The 20,229-nt window shown below is 34.9% G+C and overlaps 3 protein-coding genes across 3 annotated transcripts; 1 reads left to right on the top strand and 2 right to left on the bottom strand.

Moving 5' to 3' along the window:
* Positions 1–2,259: 2,259 nt before the first annotated feature.
* Positions 2,260–6,879, bottom strand: alg8 (ALG8 alpha-1,3-glucosyltransferase). The gene is made up of 13 exons (XM_042710868.1): positions 6,747–6,879; positions 6,480–6,558; positions 6,206–6,399; positions 5,953–6,059; positions 5,780–5,847; positions 5,466–5,592; positions 4,743–4,846; positions 3,830–3,950; positions 3,528–3,667; positions 3,227–3,364; positions 3,052–3,151; positions 2,894–2,966; positions 2,260–2,802 (listed from the first exon to the last, which is right to left on the bottom strand). Exons 1-13 carry the CDS (start codon positions 6,833–6,835, stop codon positions 2,568–2,570), a joined length of 1,575 nt encoding a protein of 524 aa, XP_042566802.1. The 5' UTR covers positions 6,836–6,879; the 3' UTR covers positions 2,260–2,567.
* Positions 6,880–8,299: 1,420 nt separating this feature from the next.
* Positions 8,300–9,448, top strand: ccdc90b (coiled-coil domain containing 90B). The gene is given in 5 exon segments (XM_042711535.1): positions 8,300–8,397; positions 8,580–8,631; positions 8,742–8,812; positions 8,898–8,951; positions 9,108–9,448. Coding segments are annotated over 5 exon segments (474 nt in total). The 5' UTR covers positions 8,300–8,316; the 3' UTR covers positions 9,324–9,448.
* A 1,482-nt stretch (positions 9,449–10,930) lies between these two features.
* Positions 10,931–19,978, bottom strand: pcf11 (PCF11 cleavage and polyadenylation factor subunit). Its single transcript, XM_042710866.1, is given in 18 exon segments — positions 10,931–11,728; positions 11,900–11,935; positions 12,026–12,118; positions 12,210–12,365; positions 12,514–12,697; positions 12,827–12,941; positions 13,074–13,190; positions 13,316–13,367; positions 13,464–13,639; positions 13,642–14,342; positions 14,344–14,818; positions 15,021–15,255; positions 15,356–15,539; positions 15,633–16,636; positions 16,865–17,026; positions 17,140–17,322; positions 17,576–17,701; positions 19,610–19,978. Coding segments are annotated over 18 exon segments (4,380 nt in total). The 5' UTR covers positions 19,778–19,978; the 3' UTR covers positions 10,931–11,515.
* Positions 19,979–20,229: the final 251 nt, after the last annotated feature.

Genomic DNA, 20,229 nt, shown 5'->3' with positions numbered 1-20,229 from the left:
GGAAAGGCTCAGTGGAGAACACTGAGCGCATGTCTAGTGACTTACATTGTGTGAGCACATCAACTGTTTACGGCATCACTATATTGCTCTGAGTGAACTCTGAGACAGTTCATTGCTGACGTGGCCTGAATTGCCCTTAAAACTGTGAAATTAATGTATATAGAGCAGTGGTTCTCAACTGTTTTACACTGGACATCAAATGGCAACCCAACACAGAACAAAAATAGTTTACTGTACAAAATGTACCTGTAAAGCAAATATGTCTACAGAATGTTGTATATTACAATAAACACAATATTTGGCCACAAAAGGCTGACATCAACATCTTTGAAGTTATTAACTCTTTCCCTACCATTGACAAGTTTTCTCATCATTTAGAAGACAAGGCTTCCCCGCCATTGACGAGTTTTTACGGATTTCCGTGTTTTGATTGTTATACACTCGGGGGCACTATTACATATCTTCTGAACGAGTACAAAACCTCCCGAACAAAAACACACATGAACAGGATGGAAAAACTAGCGATCTCTTATGTAAACTGATGCATATGATAAATAATGCGATCATCAGCAATAGACAGCATATAAATGAAAGCTGCATACTGTTACGGAGTAAAATGATGATTTAGGAAGTGGTAGCCTATATGTCTGTGCAATCTTTGGAGGTGTTGATGGAAGCGATTTACTGGATTTATGCTTTGATAATCGTATGAATATTATCCAGATGTAGTTTTTGATAAAAATGTGATTTTCTCACCTTTTTGCTCAAAATTATACATTTTATGAAACCTACCTATATTCAAGTGTTGATAAAAAAAAAACAAATGCTTTAAGCTAGAATAAAACAGATTTTTTTATATATTGGAGGCCATTAAATTTTAGTGAAAATCATCAAAATCGCTGGCGCTGGCTGACAACTTTTTTCAAAAATGCTGGCGGAGAAAGAGTGAACCATGTAGGAAGTTGTGCCTGTTTATTTTGCTGTGCATGACCCATCAGAACAGACCTAAGACCCATTTCTCATTTGAGACCCACCAGTTGAGAACCACTGATATAACATCACAAATAAAGCACTTTATCAAGGATAAGTATCATGTTTACCTGATTAAGTTAGCTGATGCAGTAGTTGCAAAAGAAATTCATTAAATGCATTTCCATGTATCATCTTTTTAGCCTTATTCTTCAAAATTATTAACTGCATATTTCAGACTTGTATATACTACCATTCAAATATATCTAAATGTAATTTTTGATTAGTGATATGCATGGCTAAGAACTTAATTTGGACAAATTTAAAGGCGATTTTCTCAATATTTGAATTTTTTTTGCAGCCTCAGATTCCAGATTTTCAATAGCTGTATCTCGGCCAAATATTGTCCAACCATAACAAACATACATCAATGAAAAATGATGTATAAATCTCAATTTTTTTTAAAAAAAATGGACCCTTATGACTGGTTTTGTGGTCCAGGGTCACAAATGTTGTGTATAAACCATTCTACATTTGATCTAAGATCATTCCTCAAATATGCATAGGTGTGAACAAACATACACACAAAAAAGTGCATACACCTGTTTAGAACCTGAAGTGACACTAAGCACTTTTCCACATCAATGATCCATTTTATAAAATTTGAACGTTGGCATGGATTTTGTTTTATAAATGTGGCCCCAGAACTGAGGCAGTAGGATGGAATTTATTTAGCATGATGTGACTTCCACCACTGTTTTTGTAATGTTGAGTTGGACAAGTGTGAACTGTTTTTCATTTTTTTGTTTTCTAAATAATGTTTTTGATGGAAGACACAAATGCTCTATATGAAGCTTTGAGATTATTGTTTTCATACCCTGAACTGTAAACTTGCCTCCGGTGATGAATCTCTGTATTTGATGATTTTCACTCTAGAAATATTTCAGGAAAAACAATGAGGTATCCTACTCTACTTGGAATCAGCTAATATGTCAAGTGGTATGGAATATTTATGTTGCCTTATTAATAAAATGGTTTAAACAAACCAATGTTTAAAAGCAGGTCATTTTAGTTTTATTTGCATACTATTATTCTATTTATTAATATTTGAAATTAGCTTTAATTTTATATATTTATACAGTATTTTTTTTTAATGTTAATTAGTTTTGGTATGTGCTTTCATCATTTTTATTAGCTTTTGTAATTATATTTTTATTTCATTTTTAGTAATTGTAGTACTTACATTTATTTCAGCAATTTTTATTTATTTTTATGTTTTTCAGTCTAATATTCAGATTTACATTATTTCAGCTTTATTTCAAAATATGTTTTAACAGTTTCAGTTGATAATAACAACACTGCAGGCCATAGGCAGGTTTACTAAGAAACACCTTTAAAAATAAACATTTGTATCCATACACTACATTATATCATTATTTAAAGAAATGAACAACTGAGAACCAAAATACTCATATCCCACAAACCATCCCCAAACAAATCCCAAGATCTCTGCTACAAATCATTCATTTTGGTCCAGTGAAAATGTTTCTGTCCAACTCATCAGAAATGAGCAGTCTCCAGCACATGAATAACACGATTCACTGCGTTTTAATCTTTTTAGTGCTGTCTGAACATGTCAGCAATGAAATGTATAGTCTGATGAAGGCATATGTCACTCCCAGCGCACAGTAAACTGAGGTGAGCATGAGAGGGAGGAAGGGAAAAGTCTTCTGCCAGACTGTCAGCGGGTAAACAAACTCACAGATCAGCTCAAGAGGAATCAGGCCCAAGAGATACGTCGCTTCCAGCGGGTTCAACAAAGCACCGCCCTTCCTGAAAAAAACAAATGAAGAATCACATTACCAATACTGTGCTCAAACATAAAGACAATAATGGCCCAATAATCCCATTTTAATGTACAGACCTGAACAGCGTTTTTAGAGAAGTGAGACTGAAGATTGTAAATAGCAACAAGAGAAGTATTTTGATGGGCAACTCTGGAATTAAAAATGGAAATGTTTAAGAATTACAATCAGTGGTGATGCAAAACACTTGTTGTGAGTTTTTCTGAACGGAACGTACCTTGGGTTGTGAAGAGGAGTGGAAATAGGGAATAATGACCGGTTATACTGAGGATTAGAAAAATCCTGGCATCCTCTCTACTCTCTACAGCGAGCAAACTGAAAAACAAGAAACCGTGTTTAGTAGGCGGTGGGCAGAACGTGCTTATGTAAGAATACCATCAGATGAACACCTTCAAAGGAAGTATGGCCATCAGAATGGCTTTCTCATGCACATGCCAACCAAACATAAAGGATCCAAGGGCACAAATGACAAGGCAGCGCAAGAACCCTCTCGCTCCATTAGGTCGATGCCATATCCTGAAAAGTGCAGGCTGCAAGAGACAAAGTGACAAAAATGGTATATGCATCAGAGCTTTGTAAATCTAGAAATCAATTTTCTCTTTTTTTGTATTGATCATTATTCATGTCAATGAATGAAATTATGCCCATCTATTTTAATATTCAATTTAGCAATGCAAATCAAAAAGAACTCACCAGTATTGACAGTACCGTACAAACAAGGGTTGCTAAAGGAGAGACTGAAGGAAGCACAGAGTGCTGAAACTCCTGAACCAGGCCACCAGTCATTGAGGCCTTAGGAAGTTTGTTGATATCAAGCAGTTTGAATTTCACACCTAAAAAAGTGAATTAGCAATGATCAGGATTAAATCATTTGAACAGTGACATCATTATGTGACAACGCTCATAATAAGAACATACAATTAAATGATTCTATCTTTTTTTTTTCTATTTAACCTATAGCAACTCAACACAAATGTTTGAGTTATTGAACATACCCAGGATGGAAAAAGCTTTATCTGCTATATTGTAAAGTGCCCAGATGTTAGGTGCCCAGTACGCATGACACAGACCACGCTTGAAAGGGAAGAGTCGTGACAGGACTTGTGGAAGCTGACCCTTGATGAATAAAGATGAATAAAATTTATCAATGAATCTCTGTGATAGAATAAAACAAAAAAAAATTTTTTTACGTTTTTTATTTTAATATATTTTGTCAGCGGAATAATAATAATAATAATATTTATATATATATTTTAAAGGGATACTCCACCCCAAAATGAAAATTTTGTCATTAATCACTTACTCCCACTTACAGTGCATGCTTGTGGAGCAGATGACACAGAAAAGCATACAGTGATATGGAGAGACACAGAGGTGACCGTTGACAAAGGTATTATTGAATAAAGTCGTTATTTTTGTTTTCTTCGCTTATAAAAAGTGTTCCCGTCGCTTCATATAAACCAGTATTGCACGTCTGATGACAGATGGAGTATTCTGACGACGACTTTCATACCTTTTATGGACCTTGACACTGTTATGTACTTGGCAGTCTATGGGACAGTCACAAGCCTCCAGGTTTTCATCCAAAATATCTTAAATTGTGTTCCGAAGACGAATGAAGCTTTTACGGGTTTGTAACGACATGGGGGTAAGTGATTAATGACAAAATTTTAATTTTGGGGTGGAGTATCCCTTTAATGTTATTTATTTCTGTGATGGCAAAGCTGAATTTTCAGCAGCCATTACTCCAGTTCAGTCACATGATCCTTCAGAAATCATACTAATGCTTTACTCCCACTTTTGATCAATTTAATGCATCCTTGCTGAATAAAAATGTATTTAAACTGACTTTACAGTTGAACAGTATGTGATCATATAAAGAGCTTTGTTCATATATTGATAACAAACCAGTGCTATAAAGGGTCCAAATGACACTGAGAAAGTAGACAAGACAATAGTTCCTAGAGTTACAAGCCGCACAACACTGAAACTTCTCCACTGCAAAGATCCATCTGAAAAACAAGATTTTTATATAGAATTTTACACAAACAGACACATATACATACATACATATATACATGTATGTATGTATATACACACACACACATACATATATATATATATATGTGTGTGTGTGTGTGTGTATATATATATATTTTTTTTTATGTGACCCTGGACAACAAAACCAGTCTTAAGTCGCTGGGGTATATTTGTAACAATAGCCAAAAAACATTGTATGGGTCAAAATTATCGATTTTTCTTTTATGCCAAAAATCATTAGGATATTAAGTAAAAATCATGTCCCATGAAGATATTATGTAAATTTCCTACTGTAAATATATCAAAGCTTAATGTTTGATTAGTAATATGCATTACTAAGAACTTTCTTTGGACAACTTTAAAGGCGATTATCTCAATATTTAGATTTTTTGGTAACTTCGTATTCCAGATTTTCAAATAGTTGTAACTTGACCAAATATTGTCCTATCCTAACAAACCATACATCAATGGAAAGCTTATTTATTCTGCTTTCGGGTGATGCATAAATCTCAATTTTGAAAAAAACCTGACACTTAAGACTGGTTTTGTGGTCCAGGGTCACATACATTTATGTGATAAAGATTTTATTACCTGCATTGCTCTGGGTGAAACAAAAACATCTCAGCAGGTAGATACCGTATGCAGGTGCGATGTATAGATATATATGCTTCAAGTTTAAAAGTATTGAAAACAGCAAGGCCCCCTCAAAGTGTCTATTCTGTTAACACAAAATCATTTAAGATAGAAACTCATATTCCAACAAATTTTGCAGAAAGTCAAATAAAACTTAATATAATGAAATTCTATTTAAAAACATGTATAATACAAATGTATTTCAAATTTCAGAATATTAGTTATGTCTTAGTTATGAAACTCACTAAATAACAGAAATTACATCTTAATACCTGGAAATGTCTTGCTATTGATAAAAGAAGAACTCCAAAAAGGAATCCATTATACTGGAAATGAATATCTGCAGGAAGTCAGTCAAGCAAAATTAATTTCAGGTGTGTTGATGTTTATGTAAGCAGAATCAGGGCATGCATGACTTAGTAGCGTGCCAGATCTCCAAGGATACGATCAACAATTATAAGGCCAAAGTTCCACAGCAACAACACTGTCAGGATAAAAGATGGCTTTCCCAGGAGGTACTTTCCTTTGTCTTCTCGCAAACATTTGCAGCATCTAGAATAATACAAATGTTCTTCATCTCAGATTCAACATAAGCAAGCCTTTAACATTGTTTTTCCTTAAAAGTATCTTTCAAACCTAAAAAGACAAAGGCACAAAAACCACTTTGGATCAAATTGTGGCATGCAGAAGCTACATACTCTTTCACCGCATAAAAGAAGACCACATCAGCCACGATGACTGACAGTCTTTGGAACAGGATTGTGGCTGGACTTGCATAATTCAGGTTCTGAACAACCAGCATCTCCTTATCAAAAAAACTGGCAATATGAGAAAGTCCATATTCAAACCAAGCAAACAGGGGAGGATAATCCAGTGTCCACTCAGACGTAGCCTGAAAATATAAAAAACAACCACACAATGAAAACCTGTGTATGTAATTGTTTGAAAACTGTATGTAATCCACGTAACTACCTCATAATACCACTGTGCTGCTGGCAGACTGTGAGTCAGGGCAAGCCAGTTCCTATGCACTTCAAAGTCGGTAGAATGGCTGAAATACAATAAATGTTAAATTGCTTGGCATTAGGTGATGTGAAACAATCATTTCCTCTTCGTAAAAGGAAGACAGAATGAATGAGGCTCGAGTATTTGGTCGCTCTTCTAACATAGCAATGGGTTTTCCGTTTTAATGTGATCACATGAAAGAAAAACTATATTATGTGAGATAAATTCACTTACTAGGCATTTATCAAAAGACATTTGAGAAATGAAACTCCGAGAGCCAGAGCATAAAACCAGCTCTGATCGTTAGTCATGGGCGCAGCCATGACAGTTTCTTAGAGAAAGGAAAACTTTATTAATAAATGGCGAATTACAACTTTTGGCTGGCGCAATGTTGCTGATATAAACATGTTCTCCTGCCTGAGAATGTCGCTTGAGATAGCCTATTTGAACACAAAAACTGCATAATTTTCGAAATTTGAAAATTAAAAAGTTGGTTACTAATATGCAATAAGAAACCCGCACCAGAAATCCCTATAAATGGATGTTTGAACGCTTATACAGGCATCACAAACTGCTGTGATTGGTCATACAAAAGCGCTAAAGCAACATATATCACATCATATCGTCATTTTACGTGACTCTTCAGTAGCGCTCTGGAATGGATAATAATTAATTTATACATCAATTATCGCAATAATAAACTTTCATAAAATCGTCATTTTACGTGACTCTTCAGTAGCGCTCTGGAATGGATAATAATTAATTTATACATTCCCTGGGAATAGAGTGGTTTAGTTGTGACGACAAAACCTGACTAAAAAAAAACTAATTCTCCACGCTTCCCTCAAGATCTTTCCTATATTTTATCTAAATTACCATAATGAGGTAAAAAAATGTAAACAACTTGACGATGCTTGACATTTTGCTCTACAATGCAAATTACACACACCCATGCAGAAAACACAAATTTTTAAACAGTTATTTATTTTTTCATAAATGTTAATACATAGGAATGTTTGGGGTGTGAGCATTTTATGTTGTACAACAAAATTTCAAAGTATAGTTATGTTTACCACAGACCAGAATATGAGATGCTTAGCCTCAAAAAAAAATTCTATTAATCAAAATTAATAATCATTATTACAAAAACTGCACAACAATACTAAACAATGATTTTGTCATGATATTGAAGCTTGACTCACTAATGAGTTCCTGTGTTTTTCATTTCTAGGCTATTTACATTATGCAGTTTTTGTGTAAATACACATACAGTACATGATCAGCATTAAACAGCCTGTGTAAATCATTTTATAGTCTATATTATTGCGATTGACTGAAGAAACTGATTATATTTAAATATTTGACAACAACGACAGAAACATTTAATAAGGTAATTATATGAAATTATATAGTTATACAAATTACCCTTACAAAGGTAAAAAATGCTCTTCTGAAAAAAGAGAGAAACATTTAATAAGGTAATTATATGAAATTATATAGTTATACAAATTAATATAGATAACAGGCTTTCTTCAGCTTTCCTTGTCCTATTTTGCAATTAGCTATATAAAAAGGTTTAAATTAAGCTGTTTCATAATGCATAATGTGACCAGGGTTCCAGAGACAGGCAGTGCAATTAGCTAAAAAGGCTAATTAAGCTGTCAACATAATGCTTAAAATGACCAAAAACATCCAGAACCAACTGTTGTAGATTCTTTCTGTCAGGAGAAACGACTATTAATGAAACCCATTGAATCCAATATGGTTTCTTCATCTGGTGTAGGAAATAGCTCTACAGCAAATCATGGCTCATCTAGACGCTATCAGGAAAGACATGGTCATCCTGGAGAAGAGTGAATTTGCCAATTTACGCTCTGAAAATGCTGTAAGAATAAAGTTTAAACCTGTATTTCATCCTTTGTTTTTGGCTCCTTGATATGAAGACACAAAATAAAGTAAAAAACTGTTTGTCCACAAAGTGTTAATACATATTTAACACATATTGAAATGTGTCAGACAGTATGCCAGTTATTCAGTTCTTTATCTTCCTTATTATTTTACATGCAGAAAATGAAAACAGAGCTGGAGCAAATAAAGAACAGACTACTGGTGAGTAGAAGTAGATAGAAGAATTTTGTGTGAATTTCAGTAATCATTCTGCACATTACCATTGTTTCTATTTAACATACACTTTATTTGTCTTTTTATGTTTACATCGAAGGAAGAAAGCCAAATAAATCAGAGCAGATGCAAAGTTACACTTTAATTTGGAGCGAAGTAGAGTTACAGACATGTTTTGTGTACATTACTTGTTAACATTTTGTGTAAGTTTGTATTATTTAATTTTTTTTAACATTCAATTAATCCAATATTTTTTTATTGTAGTTTACAGAACAAGAGAAGAAACTTATGGAAGTTAGAACAGAGTTCCGAAAAATGGTAAGGTTTACAAATAGTTATTTCCAGCAACCCAATCATTTGAACTGTGATTACAAGAAAGATTTTCTAATTAGTGTAATTACATAATACTGCTTCATAATTCATGTAAAAAGTATAATATATTATTATAGTCAGGTTCTTTTTTTCTTTTCTCAGAATGCAGATATAGAAAGTGAAGCCGTGGAAACTTCAAAGAAAATAGACACAGTTGCCTCTTTGAAAACCCTCCTGGAATCACTAAAGCTAGAGAAGATTAGATATCTTGCAGGTATGTACTCAAGATGCTTTTCAAACAGATGTCATGTATCTCTAAATATATTTGACTTCACAGTGACTTGTTTGCAAGTCCTTCAGATAAGACTCCGAATTTGATAACACACAAATATCATTGTTAGTGGCTCTTCAGTTTGTTGATGCAATATCAATTTTGTTTTATGGGCGCTAAGAACATTGTCAAATGATCGTTTTTTGATTATTATTTTGTTTCACAGCGATGCAATATCAATTTTGTTTTATGGGCGCTAAGAACATTGTCAAATGATCGTTTTTTGATTATCAAGCGTTTTTTTATTTTGCCATGAAACAGGAGAGAAATTATGTCTAGCGTTTTTATTTTATTTTATTATATTTTTACATTTCAATATTGCGTTTTTTATGTGAGTAAAAAATGTTGTTTTAAGTTTTTTTTTTTTTATTATAGTGCCCAAAAAAAACAACAACAAAAAAACTTTTAACTATGAAGGGCCAAAAACTGAACTTGTTTGAAGTCAGTGGGTCGAAAAGTAAACGTTGCATTATGTCCAAATATATTATATTAAAATAAAAATAAAAGATTTATGTTCTCTACATTTAAATGCAATAATAGTATTAAAAAGGTTCAAACAAAAAGATCTATTAAAATGGAAAATATTGTTTAAAGGAATGAGTTTTTCCTTTATATATATATTTGTTATATATATATAATATATATCAGTTTGGGCATAAAAGACTAAATGCCACTTTTTCTGTCCTTTTTAATAATAGGGGTTATTCGACCTTAAAATAAAATAAAAAAAAATTTAAATGAAGATGTCTTTGTGTTAAAAGATTTTGTTATTTTTTTTTTATGAATTTGGACAATTATTTTTTATATTTTATATTATTGTTATTTATATTTGTGTTTTTGATGTTTCTGATGTATAGCAGTCATTTCACTTAATATGTTGAAAAACATAGCTTAGCATGTGAGAAGTATTATATTTTTAATTTATTAGGATAAACATTTTCTCCATGTGTTAAACTATATACTTACAAGGTAGCACAAACATAATTGCTTGAATTATTGTTGTAATCATCAGGTTTTAGCCGTGACGTGGTATGCATGAATGTTTTCTTTTTATTTGTATATGAATATGAATTGTGTATATTTTGGTTTTACTATAACAAGACTAATAATATTATTTTATTTTTTTATTTTTTTTGTTATATCCCTGTAGTATATCTTTCAAGAAAAGTCATGTGGAAGTATGAACAGCTGTTTACCATGTTAGTTGATGTTGGTTTTGCTTTTTTGTTTTTTTTAATTAATGTATTTTAGTTTGTTTAAGTTTTTTGACTAAGGAAATTATGCTTAATTTTAACATAATTAAGTTTTACATGTTTTATAAATATTACAAATATTAAAATACAGATGAACGAAAAATATGGTTGTAACTAATTTTATGGTACACCTGTTTGTTTTTTTATTAAAAATATATTTTTAACAAATTATTTGACAGAGAAGGTTCCACATTAGCACTGAAACTTTATTTAGGATTATGCATAAAACTGACAACTGTAAATCGGTCAAAAAGCACACAATAATCACTTTACACACAAGACACTATTTCTTCCTCAATTTTTTTTTATTGAATATTCTGAATAAACCAAAATTACTCTTTGAATCTCTGCAAAAAGAGAAAAAAACCCACCCTGATGTTTTTTTTTTATTTTTTCCCCCCATTTTCAACTGAACACATTACTCTGAATCAAATACAGTAGTAAACTGGAATAACTTTACATATTGAGGTCAGGGAAATTCTCATAGTAAATTATGTTCCATCAACTATTAATAATTTACAATCAGCCCCAAACCTGTATTTAGGGAATTATCAATGATCTTTTTTTTTTTTTTTTTTTTTGTAGGCAAAACAAAAAATCATTCATAAATTAGTATTCATTCACCATTCTCCAAAAGCCAGAACAAATGTCTCAAGAACAAAAAAACAACTTCAAATTCTTTTTTTTTCTTTTTTTTTTTTTTTATCAATACTACACAAAGAATACCAAAAATATCTTTATTTATAAATTAAATTATACATATACATTTACCCCAAACGTACATGTTTCACAGTACATTTCATTGGGCATTCACATGGCAAAAAATTACCTGAAATGTGCAGGCAAATACAAATACAAAAATGTATTTAAAGTGCTAGCTGAGGTCCCGGCCCCAGAGCTCTGCAATATAAAAAATATCCTTCTTTACAAAACACAAAAGACCAGCTAAAGTAACCACAAAAAGAGGTGGCTAAGGAGCAGCATAGTTAGAAAATAATTGCACTGGTTTGTGATTCTCCTTCTAACTTAACCTGAACCTCCTCTTTTACCGTTGGTGCATCCGTATTGTCCTCGGAGGGCTCTTCTTTAATACTGGAGCATGACACCTCATCACCCTGCTCTTGTTTTATGAAAGCTGTTAAAGGGTTTTCTGTAAGCATTTTATTGGGTGAGGGTGTGCAGTCCACAAAGGAGGATGTCTACGGAAAAAAGGGGAAGTATTTAAATTGACTAAAGGAAAATTAAGATGTAAAGTTTTTTCTTCACATCAGTCTTTACACAAGAGCAGATTACTAAATACAGCATGTTTCAGCCATGTGACTTCAATATGTGATGCATGATAAGATGCCATTATCCAAATCAACACTTACATTTTTGTAGTCTTCATAACATGAGGGATGATATGTCTAAAAGAGAAGGGGGAAACAATTTAAGCGTTTTATCAAACACCAAAGCCACAACATTTGATCTGCTCTTTTAATTAGTGGATTTCTTACCTTTTCTTCGACTCTGATAGCATTCTTCAGATGCCACTCTTCCTCTTCCTCCTCCCAGTACATCTCAAACTGCTCCTGGCAAATCTCACACAGCTGAGGAGAGAGAGAGAAAGAAATCTTTAATTTAGCATATAATTTTTTCTAATACTATGAATTATCACACAGTCTGTGTACATTGTCTAACCTCATGAACGACGTCTGCGGCAGCCTTTACGCTCTGGAACTCTTTCTCTTTGGCTGCTTCCTGAGTTTTTTGTACAACCTCCTCATGAACTTTTTCAAAGAACTGACTCTTTGCCCTCTCTTCAAGATCAGCGATTTCCTCAAATTCAATCCAATCCTAAAAAAAAGAAAGAAGAGAACTTCATGTTAGATTTTTAAAAGTCCTTTTTTTTTTTCTTCCATTTTCAAGTGGTCATTTACGCTTTCTGACAATATACAAAATGAAATAATAAAAAAGAAATGACATAGGATTGTTTCCAGCTTACCGTCAGACTGTAGTACCACCGACGGTGTGTAACTTTCTTACTGATGTCCTTCTCTGAACGATTCTGTCTGTAGTGCCAGTCCAAATGATCTGCATACACATCTGTCTGAGATGCAGTGAAACGCATGCCGCAGGAATAGCACTGGATTCCTGTATACAGTTTGGTGATAATGCTGTCGTGTCTCCTAAATTACACAAATTGCACAAAACATCTAATGTCATTAAGTCTATTTTAACTGTTACACAATAATAAAAGTATTTGTCAGATTCACTTGTGTCTTAATTCCAGAGAGTAAGATGCTAAATGTGCATACAGTTTCATGTCCTCCAAAACAAAGCCAGTCAGATCTGGGACATTTTCATCTTCCTCTTGTTCCTCCTCCTCTTCCTCTTCAGGCACAGTTAAAGTCTGACTTGCTGAGGTGGAGTCTAAAATAGATTTATAAATCTTTAATTAGGCTCATTTGAAATATAAGACTGCAACTGAAGCAAATCAATTGTCCAACAGTAAGAAATTAGTAATTAGAAATAAATATTATTAATATAATACAGTATGCATACCAGTCGTTGAGTCTGTTTGTGCAGGTTTTATTATTCCAGTGGATAAAAGTTTTGATAACAGATCGTTCACATCTATTTGCCTCAATGGCTCGGGCTCAGGCTGCTGAAACTGTGAACCTGAATCAATAATCAAATAAATTATTTTATTATAATTCTAATGAACCTGAATCAATAATCAATTAAATTATTGTATTATTATTCTTTAGTGGTTGTGTGAACAAATAAAATAAAGACATTCTTACCAGGCTGGAAAGATATTTGGTTTGGTGGCATGAAGGGTTGAGCTCCCATAATCTAAAAAAAAACACAAGACAAAAACTAAACTTTAAATTTCCATGCTTAACAAAAAAAAACCTCTTTAACTTTCAAAAGTGAGTAAGGAATACTTACAGGCTGAGGAACATTCCCAACACCTGGACCAGGGAATGGAGCAGGTCTAAATGAACCTTGGAAATCCGATGATGTAGGGACTGTCACACTGAAGTTAGATGCTTGAGAAACATTTTGCTGCATGGGAAACTGTTGGGCTGGGCCACCATACGTGTTCATGGGTGGAATGTTGAATTAGGTAGTGGTACAGCAGGGTTCATCACAGGAGCCTGACCTTGAGTTTGATCGTATATTGTTGGCTCCTGTGGTCTGAGCTGGTTTGGAATATTTGGACCGCAGTATCTTGGAGGACCTTGTGGGTCATATCTTGGCATGACGGGGGGTGCATCAAATCTTAAGGGTTCAGGCTGCACCGGGTTCTTAAAGCGCATCCCACCTGATGGACTATCAAATCTAACTGCACCCTGCTGTTTATCATAATTCATTAGTCTAGCTGGGAACCGTGGTTCCTCGTATCCTGGTGGACCGTGTTGCATGTGAGGATTATCGAACCTTGGTGGATTAGCAAATCTGTTTTGGTGGATTGGGTGGTCAAAATGAACTGGGGTTTGAGGGTCAAATCTCACCACGTTACGAGGCTCTGTGTACCTCATTGGCCTGTGTGATCCTGGTGGGTTGTTAAATCTCACAGGTCTTTCATGGGTTTTGGGAAATCTTTCAAACCGGTGAGGGGCATCGAAGCGATGTCCAGGATACCTTACAGGTCCACCAGACCCATCAAATCCCCCTGTGCTGCCTTCATACCGCGGAGGAGCAGCATAAGGTCTCGGAGGACCATCTAACCTTGGCTCTCTCATGTGGCTAGGTGGCTCATCAAAGGGAGCTTGAGAACTCTTATATCTATCAAATCGTTGAGGAATATTTGGTCCATCATGCCGTGGTGTTCACCAGTGCCATAGATCCTTCTGATGAGTGAGTCGGTGTATTTCCAGGAGATTCCCCATGGTTTTGTCCACTTGTTCCCTGTTCCAAGAAATTATTATGCCCTGGAAGAACTTCTACACTTACAGGACCATCATCTGGACCTGTGCCAGAGTGCACGCTGTTGGGACTTTCAAAACGTGGGCTGATGTCTCCTGGTTGTTGATCCATTTCAACTGGAGATGATGAGCGTTCAAATGGCGGTCCTGTGGATTTTCCACAGGTCCCGTCTAAGTTGACTGGGCTTGGTGAATTTCTGAATGTGGAACTTGTACATGATGGAGGCGTGTTGGTTCTTCTAGGATCTTCGTGGTCAGGCTTTATGGCATCACCAGACATTTTATGCACTTCTGAGATTTCACTGTATTGTTCTGTCATTTCGTGTTGAGGCTGATAGAACATTTCATGCAAAGGTGACTGGTCCTCTTTTTGCACTGTTGAGATAGAAAATAATTCAAATTTAGACTATCTATAAAATGCCAACAACATCAACAACCTAGCGCGCGTTTAAATATTACATGCCAAGGTGAAATTGTACAAATAAATAAGTAAAAAAATAAAAAATCTAAACCTTTAGTTAATATTTAAAATGTGTTACAACTCACATACAGTATTTACAAACAGGACAAATCTCACCTGGACGCTGAAGCTGAGTTCTTCTTAACTTAGATTTATGCTCAAGATAAGAAAGCTCTGCATCAGATATTCCTTGTTGTTTCTTTTTTGACTGATATACTCCCTCATCACACGATTCATCCCAAGAGTCAGACCGCTGTCTTTCCTCTTGATACTGAAAAAGTTGGTTTATTTGATGGGCTACATTGAGGAATTCGTCATTGGATATTTCACCATCAGCATGTCTTTTGCTAGCCTGAAATGAAAAAATGTCCAGTTTAGCAATATTTAAATTAATAATGTATTAGATTAAGAAAAATTGATTACAAAACAACAAAAATATGAAACGGCCATACCTTCCTTAAAAGATCCCGTTTACTTGCAGAGTTAAGTGCTTCTGGTATTTGTATGTTACTGTCAACACTCAAGCGATGCTGTTTAGGTGTACGAGGTGTGGATGGTCTTTGATTAGTGTTCCAAGTCTTGTGTCTCTGGTTGCCTAGTCGTCCGTGTGAGAGATCTGAATCTGACTGTTTGGGACTGTAAAGGCAGTTTATTAATTTGAATGTGGTTATAAGTTCAATAATAGAAAGACAAATGATGTTTAAGAATTGACATTTAAAAGTCACTTACTTTTTATTTTCTTCCCATCCACTCCTCCATCTCTTGCCATCTTTTGTGTCTTTATGCTCTGCAGGAGAAATTCTCAGCTGTGGTCCATCTTTCTGATCAGCAGCTCTATCAAGTGGCCTTTTTGATCGTCTTGGTTCTGGGGCACTTTTCTTGGTACTTCGTTCATCTCTTAGACTCGACTGTGGAAAAGCATCATCATTATGCAAATGTTTACTTATCCTAGCCTTTCCAGACTTGGGGGTTGGAGTAATACTCCTGGTTTTTCTCTTTGGAGGTGATTGCCTCTCTTTTCTTTTGGGAGAATGTAATGGTGGTGATTGTGATCTTGACCGAGACCTTTTTCTAACATTTGCTTTGTTCACTTTAATTTCTTGTTTCAGAAATGTCTCAAGTCTTTCGTGCTTGTTTAGAGAGCCATTTATAAGCTTTCCCCTGGTGCTGCTGGATTTCTGATGATCCAAGTTTTTGACACCTTCATCCCTATCTTTCTTCTCTGAACTTCTTTTCTTCTCTCTGACATCTTCATCTTTTGAATCTGTCCTGTCATGCATCTGCTTATGTAGCCTTGGGTCCTTCTTATTCAGCTCAACAGTCTTTGAATGTTCGGACTCCATTCCTCTGGGTCTGACAAGGATACCTTTTCCAGATGGTGACACCGACTTGGATTTAGGCTTTTCCTCAACTGCAGAGTTATCCTTTTTTGGAATCCTCAACTTCTCCAACTTACTCTGTCTTTCAGCTGAGACTTGTCCTCTTTTTTCTGATGTAGTCGGAAAGCTTGGTGTGACCTGACTCTCCTTCTTATGCATCACTTGTTCCTTTGCATTTACAGCCGTTGCACCAGGTCTGTTTAATCTAGGATCTCTGGTTGTCATTTTTTCTGATGTTGCTGGAAGCCAAGGTTTGGTCTGTGGTGCAGGAATTGTATGTGTGACTTTTGGTGAGATATTGAAACGTGTAGGAGCAGCGACATGGTGGTTTGAAGAAATAGCAGGACTGGAAGCTTGAGCATTAAAAAAAAAATAGCAATTCTGTTTTAGTTATATATCAAGCAGTATGAAGAATGTCGGTCAAACTGCATTAGACCAACTACAGGTCCTATGCACTGCTGTTACATCACTTGTGCTTGGCACATCACAGAAAACTAGTTTTATACTTCTAAAAACTGCAAATATTAACATACAGCGCTTACTAGTTTGTCTTGTTATAAAGCACCTGACTATTAAACTCACCAACTGAGCTTTTGTTTGTTCAAGTTCAAGCTCTATCTTCTTTTGCTGAAGTTCTAACAACTGCTTTTGCTTTGCAAGCAACTGTTGTCTTATTAGTTGTTCTTGTGTCAAGCTTGGAGCTGGAGGTTGTGGTGCAGGAGGCTTTGGAGATGTTTCTTCAGTCTACGCAAAGAGAAAAGCACACATTTCAGATAAACCATAGCTGTACATTTCTTGCCACCTCTAGAAAAAAGAAAAGAAAAAAAAATTATAGTTAGAACCCCTTAAATGCTTACCGGTTTTAAAAATTTTGGGTTGACATGTATGCTGGCATTCACATTTGGTGGCAATGGTTTTATAGGCCAGGCAGGATCTATTGAGTTCACACGCACATCTAGTGCATATAGTTTCTTCAAGGGGAAAATTTCATCCCATGTGGAACGCAATTTGAAGAGACTTTTTCTAGTGGCCTCATCCACCTAAAGTGAAGCAAAAAAAAAGGGGGAAAGAATATCTGACTCCTCTATTTATTCTCAAAGAACACTGACAAAACTAAATAGATGACCATTCAAAAAATGAACAAAAACTTAAAGTTATTACTGTTAAGGTATAAAATAAACTATTAAGGTAAAAGAATGAATTAGCACAATGCAGTATTTTTGATGAGGACAAAGAGCACATGACGTTTAATCAGAAGTAACACCATGGACACAATTTCAAAGAATTATGTACCTTCTCAAATACACAAATAAAGGAATTGACTAGGTTCTTAGCAAACACTTCAAGGTATTCCCCTCCAACATTCTTCACTATGGAATCCACTAAGTACAAAACTGGGAGCTTCTCACCAGCAGGTGCCTAAAGTGACAGAAAACTGACAAGTTTAGAGAACAACATGGGAGAAATGCACAACTACATAGAATTAGAGTTTGATGGTTGAGGTTATTAAATGGTTGAAGTTGGATTAAAAATACTGGCACAGAAAACAAAAATCAAGCTCTTAAGTGGAAGTCCATTGTTTGCAGTTAAAAAAAGATGACAATGGAAAAAGTTCTTCAAAAACCAGATCCATAAAAAGTTAGGTAAAAATTTATGGGATGGTTTGTAAGATGAAGTATTGACGTAAAATATCCACGCCCCAGGTATTAAAAAAAGAAAAAGAAAAATTCTTCAGTGTTCACTCTTCACCCAAGGCTCAGTCCATCAAGAAAATTGTTTTGTTAGGTTGTCAGTACAAATCAGTTTCAGTTATTGAAATTTTTTTTTTAGCAAGAAACCCAAGTCCTTTAAAGTTGAAAAAATAAAGGATTAAAGCTTTTTTTCACTTGTATTTTTTTGTACTTGACCAGGAATTCAACTCAGGGATCCATTTAAATTCAAGTTTAGGTTTTAGCTTCATACTGGGGGGAAAAAACACTTCTTGGTCTTTACATTTTACACAAGTCCATAAAAAGATTTTGACAAGTTGTAACCAACATGCCCCAGTGCAGAGAAAAGCACAGTTTTTGTAAAATCCTGTAAATATTTTAAGTTATTTTTAAACATTCAGCTTCGGAATGTTATTACAACGGACACTGCACCAATGCAAATGTCTTTGCATTAAAGAGCACTTAGATTAGCATGAAATCAATATATAAAACATTACCACAAAAAAATACACTGGGAAATAAAGAAAAATGCACATTTCACAGTTTATTGTCACAGTTGTATACCATTTATTAACATTGCAGTAAAGAATGGAAAATTACTCAGCAATCTAACACCCCAAACCCTTTATTGGTTCAAGTACACAGGAATTTAAATGGCGCACAGTTGTGTTAAGAACTTTAAATGCAGGCGTGCTCGTTTTCACGGAGCAGCCCAAACACGACTATCCGAACTAATGCAAGATTTCAAATAGGTTGCAAACATAAACAAGGATATGAAAAGTTTCCACGAATTTCCCCAATAATACCCATCCATCTACATACACAGGCGGCAAACCACGTGTACCAGCTGGTGACATGACATAACTACAGCCTTGAGCATGTAAAAACTTATTCCTGATTAACTGTTGTGTCTTGGCACCTTATCAATTCATATTTACAGAGTTGCTATCCAAAGTACACAATCATCTACACAACGACGATGACTCGGGTAACTAACGTCAGGTGGGCTGATTACATAATACGGAAATTTGGTATTTTTCCCTTCTAGGGTTCATATGGATAACATATGATTCATAAAACCATATACAATCAATTTAACGTAGATTGATATCTATATATTAACGCTAAACAATAAAACGTAAAGTTTACTGTAACACTGGTTTAAATTAATAAATATCGAATACTGTATCTGAAGCCACCGGGCTGTTATCATTATCCGATAAGCTTATTGACGAGTTATTATATGGTTTGCTTATTAATAGAAGTAAATGATTGATTATTAAGTTCGAATTTATTGTGAGTTTTGATTAAGTAAGAGTTTATTATTTATGCACGCTGCTGCTGCACCTGGCCTAATTTTGGAATGTGGAGCGTGTGACTTTAATTACTATTAAAAACACTGGCATGTGATAATAAACTCAGCAAGTTACTAGTTAACGATAATATAGCATCAAAAACATGTTTTACGTCTATTTATTCGAGGTGGTTAGCGAGCTAGTCGTGCAGCCGCCATCATGTTACAGGCCTCATGTCATGTCGTCATTTAACGAACTAGCCACGCTCGAGCTCAAAGACGATGACTGAAACGAAACAAAAATAAATCTATTTTCATAAAAACCTTGGCAATTTGTGCTTCAATTATTGCGACGATATCCTTGGTGAACTGGATGTTTTCTTCGGCTAGAATGGTGAGCATGTTGATGTGCGGTTTGCTGTTGAAAGTCAGATCTTCCAGCGAGGACTGATACTCGCGGCAGGCGTCCTCCCTCGCGCCTTCGTCCGACATCTTTAAGCCGTTGAGTCGCCACACAATTTAAACTAGTATACAAACATTACTTGCAACACAGTCCTATTAAACATCTGTATTTCCTCTCGGTTGTCTCTGTACGTCGAATGTCGTGCTGTAACTCCTCGCGTCTTGCGGTTAAATAACGATGTTTTCTGTTTGGATAGAGCGTTGCAAAATGTCCGTCGTACTTCAGCCGGAGACTGCTCAGCAGCGACCGCGCTTATTGTTGAACGCTTTTCTATTTTATCGTGATTGGCTGATTTGTGATTGTCTGGTTTGAATGGCTGGTGTTTGGATGTTTGATCAATGCCATTGGTCAAAACACAACTATTATTTTCAAGAAGAGCCTATCAGAATTAAATAATTCAATAAATCAACAGAAATCACAACAGAGAGAGTACAATGTCGTCATCACCTTGAAAATTAAATACACAGTTTAGGACAATTCG

Source organism: Cyprinus carpio, chromosome A21 (genome assembly GCF_018340385.1).
Source record: "Cyprinus carpio isolate SPL01 chromosome A21, ASM1834038v1, whole genome shotgun sequence".
Taxonomy (NCBI): Eukaryota; Metazoa; Chordata; class Actinopteri; order Cypriniformes; family Cyprinidae; genus Cyprinus; species Cyprinus carpio.
This window is presented reverse-complemented; position numbering and strand designations above follow the sequence as displayed.

Bases quoted from the DNA above. Each gene is read 5' to 3' on its own strand.
- alg8 (XM_042710868.1), bottom strand. From the start codon at position 6,835: ATGGCTGCGCCCATGACTAACGATCAGAGCTGGTTTTATGCTCTGGCT. The intron at 4,847-5,465 runs GTAATAAAATCT...CTTGTTTTTCAG, and splicing joins TTTCACCCAGAGCAATGCAG to ATGGATCTTTGCAGTGGAGA. The intron at 2,967-3,051 runs GTACGTTCCGTT...TTTTAATTCCAG, and splicing joins ACTCCTCTTCACAACCCAAG to AGTTGCCCATCAAAATACTT.